This window comes from Furipterus horrens, unplaced genomic scaffold, assembly GCF_987537825.1.
Source record: "Furipterus horrens unplaced genomic scaffold, mFurHor1.1.pri manual_scaffold_1, whole genome shotgun sequence".
NCBI classification, from domain to species: domain Eukaryota; kingdom Metazoa; phylum Chordata; class Mammalia; order Chiroptera; family Furipteridae; genus Furipterus; species Furipterus horrens.
In genome coordinates this window covers 196,072,020-196,080,158 of record NW_028327171.1, presented here as the reverse complement: position 1 = coordinate 196,080,158, position 8,139 = coordinate 196,072,020, and the positions used below count along the sequence as shown (strand labels likewise).

The window sequence follows — 8,139 nt, the reverse complement described above, 5'->3', positions numbered from 1 at the left end:
CGAGTCTTGCAAAGACAGAAAAAATCACTTTCTTGTCACAAGCCTGAGATTGTGTTACAAAACGCAAAAGTAAAGGCTGAAGCCTTGGAGACAACTATTGTACATCGGGGGAATGGGTTAAATTGTGGATGCCACGGCCCAACTACCTGGGTTCCAATCCCAGGTTTGCCATCTGAGCGCCTACTAGGTGCCAAGTCCTCGGAATACCGCAAGGAACAAGATGACCTAGCTTGCGGTTTTCTTGGGGAAACTATCATTATCTCTTATACCTTGGTTAAGTTTCTGAATGTCTGTTTCTTCACCTGTAAGGAGCACCTGCCTCATAAAACTGTTGCAAGGATCTGAGATCTTGTATTAAGATGTAAACGATTAATGCACTGTCAGGCACACAGTAGGGGCTCAGTAGGCATTCGTTCTTCTCTCGACGTGAGCTCACCTGGTATGAAGACAGTACGGAGTGGGGACAGGTGCCACGGTTAAGAAAGATTCTTTGAGCAGTTCTTTTAAACAAGCGCAGAGAGGAGACCTGGTATGGGCCCTGGGAAAAAAAGGTTCAGAAGCTAGAACAGTACAGGAAAGTGAGCCCCGCACCGGTGGGCGCCAGCAGAGAACTCCTTGGGACTTGCAGCAAGGGTTTCCCGCCCCGGGTCTCAAGAAGGCGTGATTAGCATTCGCCCCGCCCCCCCGCGTCCCGGCCCGCGATTGGCCTGCGTTGCTCCGCTGCCCGCTTAGGGCGGGGCCGGAGGGCGCCCCGAGGAGAGGCCTAGCTCGCGGGGCAATGGGCGGGGACGAGCGGAGAGCATGGCGGAGCAGCCCACCAACCGAGCCCTAGCTTGAGGGGGCGGAGCGGGGGCGGGGCCTCCCGGCGGGCATTAGAAGCAGGTGACCAGGCGGAGCGGGAGAGGCTAGTCAGCCTGCGGCCGTGACTCTTCCGCCGCCGCCGCCGTCGCCGTCGCCGTCGCCGCCGTTCGCTGTTCAGTGCCAGCCGGAGGTGGGAGAAGGGGAGCGAGTGCGCGGGGGAGGAGCCGCGCCGGGCGCGTCCCAGGAGCGCCGCCACCGCCCTCAGGAGTCGGCTGGAGCGAGGAGCCCCCTGCAGGGGAGGAGGCGAGCGGCGGTCGGGACGCGGCGGCTGGCGCGCACCAAGCAGTCCCGGCGGGGCCAGCGCAGACTGCTCGCGGTGCTGTGAGGCTGCAGGGTCCCCCAGCCGCCGCATACCGCCTCCCTCTCGCCTAGGTGCTACAGGCGCGTTCGCCTATCGGGAGGCTTCGGGACCCCGGCGGAACGCACGGCCTGCCCCTGCCCTGCCCCGCCCGGATCATGCGGGGGGCCCCGGAGGAGGAGAGGGCGAGTGACCGGCCTGCGGCGATCGCGTTCAGGGGGCGACCCCCTCTCTGAGACGCCCCCACCTGCTGCTGCCATGTGCCGCCTCCTCGGATACCCAGCCTATCACCAAACTTTCCAGGTGCCAGCTTGGCTCTGAGTCGCGTTTTTGAGCGGAGTGTCCCAGGGACCGAGGACCCAGTCTGGCTGCGGAATATCTATTTCTCTCCGGATCCACGAAGGTGAGACCCCGCGCCTTCCCATTTTCCCCGTTCCCCCTGGCCTTCTGCCCTTTTCTGGAAGGGAGCTGATTGCTCCGACTTTGGGGTCCAACCTGGAGGGCCCAGTGGGAAGGGAGGCGGGGTAGGGCGGGGAGCCAGCAGTTAGGTTTCAGGAGGTGGAGGGAAGAGAAGGGAGAGTTTAATCTAGAGATTTGGCGACCTCTCTTAGGGACCTAGCCGTTGACTCCCCTCTAATTGGGAGTGGTTACATTTTTTTTTTTTCTTTTTTTAAAGAATACTTTCCCTGGAATCGGAGCCCTAACTGCCCCTCCCCACCCAATTCCAGCGAAGAACTAAGCGCGGAGGGAGGCAGTGCCTTCCCAAAACAGTTTATCTTGGGGCGGATTTCTTGAAGAGAAAGAGCCAACAGGTTGCCAGCCCCGGCGCCACAAACAAGTCGGCGGAGAGGGAAGCTCCGGCCCGGTTTCCCCTGCCTGCGTTGGCCCCTCGCGGGCTGTGCAAGGCAAGGGGAGGGAGGGGGCTATGGCTCGGCCTGACCCGTCTGTGCCGCCCTCGCTGCTGCTGCTGCTCCTGGCCCAGCTGGCAGGTCGGGCGGTGGCCGCCTCCAAAACGCCGGTGTGCCAGGAAATCACGGTACCCATGTGCCGCGGCATAGGCTACAACCTGACGCACATGCCCAACCAGTTCAACCACGACACGCAGGACGAGGCGGGCCTGGAGGTGCACCAGTTCTGGCCCCTGGTAGAGATCCAGTGTTCTCCGGACCTGCTCTTCTTCCTGTGCTCCATGTACACGCCCATCTGCCTGCCGGACTATCACAAGCCCCTGCCACCCTGCCGCTCCGTGTGCGAGCGTGCCAAGGCCGGCTGCTCGCCACTCATGCGCCAGTACGGCTTCGCCTGGCCGGAGCGCATGAGCTGCGACCGCCTACCGGTGCTGGGGCGCGACGCCGAGGTCCTATGCATGGATTACAACCGCAGCGAGGCCACCACGGTGCCCCCTAGGCTCTTCCCAGCCAAGCCCACCCTCCCAGGCCCGCCAGGGGCGCCATTCTCTGGAGGTGAGTGCGCCGCTGGGGGCCCATCAGTGTGCAAGTGCCGTGAGCCCTTCGTGCCAATCCTGAAGGAGTCGCACCCGCTCTACAACAAGGTGAGGACGGGCCAGGTGCCCAACTGCGCGGTTCCCTGCTACCAGCCCTCCTTCAGCCCAGACGAGCGCACGTTCGCCACCTTCTGGATCGGCCTGTGGTCTGTGCTCTGCTTTATCTCTACCTCCACCACGGTGGCCACCTTCCTGATAGACATGGAACGCTTCCGCTACCCTGAGCGCCCCATCATCTTCCTGTCGGCTTGCTACTTGTGCGTGTCTTTGGGCTTCCTGGTGCGCCTGGTCGTGGGCCATGCCAGTGTCGCCTGCAGCCGTGAGCACAGCCACATTCACTACGAGACAACAGGCCCTGCACTGTGCACCGTGGTCTTCCTGCTGGTCTACTTCTTTGGCATGGCCAGCTCCATCTGGTGGGTCATCTTGTCACTCACCTGGTTCTTGGCGGCTGGCATGAAGTGGGGCAATGAGGCCATTGCGGGCTATGCGCAGTACTTCCACCTGGCTGCCTGGCTCATCCCCAGCGTCAAGTCCATCACCGCACTGGCACTGAGCTCCGTGGACGGGGATCCAGTGGCTGGCATCTGCTACGTGGGCAACCAGAACTTGAACTCGCTGCGCGGCTTCGTGCTGGGCCCTCTGGTGCTCTACCTGCTGGTGGGCACACTTTTCCTCCTGGCAGGCTTTGTGTCACTCTTTCGCATCCGTAGTGTCATCAAGCAGGGCGGCACCAAGACAGACAAGCTGGAGAAGCTCATGATCCGAATTGGCATCTTCACGCTGCTTTACACGGTGCCCGCCAGCATTGTGGTGGCCTGCTACCTGTATGAACAGCACTATCGCGAGAGCTGGGAGGCTGCGCTCACCTGCGCGTGCCCAGGCCAGGACTCCGGCCAACCACGAGCCAAGCCAGAGTACTGGGTGCTCATGCTCAAGTACTTCATGTGCCTCGTGGTGGGCATCACCTCCGGCGTCTGGATTTGGTCCAGCAAGACTGTGGAGTCATGGCGGCGATTCACCAGTCGCTGCTGCTGTCGCCGGCGACGGGGCCACAAGAGTGGGGGCGCCACGGCCGCCCGGGACTATGCCGAGGCAAGCGCAGCGCTCACGGGCAGGACAGGGCCACCGGGCCCCGCCGCAGCCGCCTACCACAAACAGGTGTCCCTGTCGCACGTATAGGAGGCCTCAGCCCCGGAGTGAGGGAGGGGGTTTGTTTTGTTTGGTAGCTTTGCCAAGGTCACTTTCCTGGTGCTGATGCCCCCTCCTGGGGCAAGTTGGAGAGAGGGGAAAGGGCCCTTTGAAGGGAGTGAGTAGCTGTCCCAGGACTTGCTCAAAGGGACTCAGCTCACGTGTATTTGCGTCTCTTACTGCGTTCTTTAAGGGAACCCTGTTTCTAATTTATATGTATTTTTCTTAATTTTTAACATTGTTGCATTTTGGCAACAAAATTTACCTTTGCTTTGGGGGCTTTACAATCCTAAGGTTGGCATTATAATGAAGTTCCACTTGGTTCAGGTTTCTTTGAACTGTGTGGTCTGAATTGGAAAAACGTATTCCCTGTTTGTGTCTTTAAAAACAATGTGAACAGTGAAAGTTTGGGTCGCTCCGACTGAGAAGATGACGGGTGTGCTTTTTCAGCTTGTTTCTCCTTCCACTGCTTGAGTGTCCAAGATGTCTTAAGGTGAGCTGCTTAGCCCTGTTTATGATACTCCAGGTCATACCAAGGACAGCATAGGGTGGTTAGGGCCTCCCCAAAGTGACAAGGATAGGGAGTGCTGAGCGATTTTGTGTTCATCTAGCTTTGTTTCGTGAGCTTCGGTTTCTTTTCTGTAGTACTTGTAATCATTCTCATTCTTAACAGTGCCAGCGTTTTGAATAAGTTAGAGGTAGCATTATAGTGCCAGGTATAAATATTTGGAGTAGTGAAGACCTAAGGGATGAAAATTGGATGAGTCTGAATTCTAGACTGATAAGATGGCAACTCTGTGCCAGAGGAGGGTGGGTAGTTCTTAATAGGCTTCGGTGATCCCAAGTGTTCAACAAAAAACTTTTGTTGTAATTTTGGTAAAAGTAAACCCACTGCCTTCTTCTGGAACTACTCAGTGATAGTTGCTAAAGGCCCGGGGCTGCTTTGTAGATTTAAAGACTCAAATGGATGTACCTCCATTAATTAAGTAAATTTCCAAAATTGACCTGCTCTACCATCTTCCCACTTCCTTTATCATGTTAAACAGTCCTTTTGCTTTTCTTATTCCTCCTCTCCTGGAAAGCTGTGATTAGAAACCACACCCACCCTTGAATGAGGTGCTTGAACTGGGGGAGGGAAGCTGGCTACCTGTGAACAAACATTGGCAGCAATGAGAGAAAATAAGTGTTCCTGGACTTTGGACTAGTGTATAGCCAGATATTCCAAAAGCAGCAAGACATTGCCTCTCTGCGTCTCTGAAAACAAATGAGACCCATAATACACTTGTATTAGTTTTTAAAATAAGGATCAATGTACTGCTCTAGCAGGAGGAAAACTGTTTCCCCCACCCACACCTCCGTCTATTTTTCTTCCTCTTTTTTTTCTGAGAAAATCTATGTTTTGATGAGTGCACACACATACACACACATTTCTTTACTATTAGAAGATTGTTTGCTTTCCTAATCTGTTTAACCATTCATTCATGCGGAGTGTGAGGCCGTGACTGAGGAAGGGGTGACGTGCCTTGGCCAGCAAAAGACCAATGACCAGGCTTGAGTGGAGACGACATTCAGGAAAATAAAATTACAAAAGCAATTAAAATTTGAGAATGCCTCCCTAGGGAAACAAGTTTAGGGAATTTGTGCTTCATTTATACCAAAGTTGGAAAAGTAAAATTTAAGCCTAGTTTAATGACTTCATGTATGATAAGAAAACAAATGAATACATAGATCCCATAATTAATTTAAATACTTTGCGGGAGCAATGAGGAGCCTGGCATTGTAGTTTTAAGGACTCTCAGAAGCTGTTCAGTCATAAAAATGTTCTGTCTTACACACTCATCCTCTGAACCAATTGAAATGTCAGTGGATTTGACAAAATCTAGAACAGCTAGAAAACTTCTTGCACATCTTATTTATTCATAAGTGTCTTTTAACTTTGAAATACTTCCCCTGTCTGAGGGCCAATCCCTCTATTTTTCAAATGGGGCCCTTTTCTGCTCACCTCGACCCCTTCCCTCATTTAGTATATCTTCCCAGAAAGTACATCGATGGTTTGTTTCTGCTGCCTTCAGTCATTCTGCCCACTTTGGATTGTGTGCGCGCGCACACACACACACACACACACACACATCTTTTTCTTTGTGGAGGAATCTAGAAATGGTGCACAGTGTATCTAAAAGTCGTGGGATGAGTAGATGAAAATAATACATCATTTAAAAAAAAAAGTTTTCATTTTGGCAACATGCCAACTCTAAAAAAAGAACCAATTTACTTTAAAAAATAAGACAGTGAACACAAAGGATACTAGGCCAAGAAGAGGCACTACAGGTAATGCTTTTGGGGGTTTGGGGTTTACTTTGAGAGCTGCCTCAGTTTTCAGTCTCCATTTCCTCCCTCCGTTTCCTCCAGGATAAAGCCCACCTGCTTCCCAGAAGTCTCATTAATACCCACCACTCTACCCCCTCCCCAGGGGAGAGAAGAAACAGCTATTTATGGTCACCCCCTATTTCCATCCCACACACTTGTCCCCTCCCCGGGATTTGCGATTTTTAAATTATACAATCCATGCTCCTGAAAACAATTATAAAGTGAAAGGTGTGGGGTGGTTAGCGATTTCTTTCCAGCCAGCTTTATGAAGATGGGGAGGCTTTGGGGTTCCATTTGGTCTCACATGTGCAGCTTCGAGCTGTTCCTTTCACAGTTCAATTTTAAGTAATGTCTTTCTAGAGAAGGGGGTGAAGATTTAGAAGGTTGTCTAAAGGAACTAATGAGACCTCTCAGTAAATCTGTTGACATGACCTTAGGAAGTGCTTTTAATTTGTATTAGTTCCCTCCTCACATTTTGAAGTTGTCTAAATTGGCTAAAAATAATTTTTCTTGGTGCCTTATTGGTTTACCCTTGCAAACCTTTGTCCTATTTTCACCTGACCACCACTAATGATGGGCCTGTGCATGTGTGTTGTGTGTAATTGTGCGCATGTACAAGCTTAAATAATGTGCCGACAGCACTGTTTCTAAGTTGGTCTTCATTAGGCTGTTTCCTCCTGGGCCAGGGCTGCACTAATCCTGACACTGGCTGCCAGGAGAAAACCTCATGGATCCCACACCAAACCTTAATAACAGCATCCATGACCTGCACTGTCAAGTACAGAATGGGACCCCCAGAGCTAGGAAATGTAGTTGTATATTTTAATGAACTGCTACCCCTGCTAAAGAGGTTTCTTTCACTTTTGTGCTCTACAGAAAGACCAAGGGGGGTAGAAGGGACAAAGCTTTGAATAACTGCTTTCTAACACCGAATGTGGCAAACAGGACAGAGCACATCACAAATCTAGGCAGGTGTAAGGTACAGCGGCTGAGATTTGCCTGCTCCCTCTGCATGCCCTTTCTTGCCTCCAAAGTCCAATCACGTGATCTTGGGAAGAAAATACGCCTGAGTTGGGGAGGGTGGTTCTGAAAGAAAAAGCCACCAAGACCTTAAAGCAGGATATAAGTCACTCAGTAACCTGACTCAGAACTCACAAAGCTTCTCGCAGTTTGTTGACAATTAGCAGGATTGATTTCAGCCAGGATAATGTCTGTGGTACATCATTTTACAACAATATTATTTCATGTTGTTACAAACTGTATGTATCGTATGTATGTGATGTGGGTTTGTATATACATAATATATATTATATATATGAGAGATTTAGTGACTTTTGATACGGGTTTGGTGCAGGTGAATTTATTACTGAGCCAAATGAGGCACATACCGAGTCAGTAGTTCGAGTCCAGGGCATTTAATACTTTTTATGATTTCCATATATGTATAGTGCCTATCCCATGCAGTGTCTTCATGAAGATAGCCCCAGAACTCATGAATCGGAGCCAGCAATATTTTATTTGCAGACAATCAACTTGAATCTATAAATTATTACTGGCAGATTATAATTCTGAATCCATAGCACTAACAAATGGAAACCCAGAGCATCTTGAGAAGTGTTTTTCTTTTGTTTTGTACCTGGAAGTCAGTAGAACAGCTGTGTGTGTGGTTATGTTAGTCTCATGATAATTTGCTGACTTTATTATTTCAGAAATGTTAGTCTCATGATAATTTGCTGACCTTATTTCAGAAAAATTTTGTATGTATTATATTTGTGGGAAGGTAAAATAATGCTGAGATTTTTATCAAATATGGAGAGTAGTTATTTATGAAAAAACAAAGAACTGTCTATTTTTGTTTCTTTGTTCCCAACTAATGTAGATAAATTTTAAAGTGCATTAAAGCAATGGTAAAGAAAAT

General features: G+C 50.8%; 1 protein-coding gene across 1 annotated transcript; it reads left to right on the top strand.

The window, feature by feature from the left end:
- The first annotated feature begins 881 nt into the window (after nt 1-881).
- Nucleotides 882-8,139, top strand: FZD5 (frizzled class receptor 5). The gene is made up of 3 exons (XM_090282980.1): nt 882-991; nt 1,234-1,562; nt 1,836-8,139. Exon 3 carries the CDS (start codon nt 2,085-2,087, stop codon nt 3,843-3,845), a length of 1,761 nt encoding a protein of 586 aa, XP_090139106.1. The 5' UTR covers nt 882-991; nt 1,234-1,562; nt 1,836-2,084; the 3' UTR covers nt 3,846-8,139.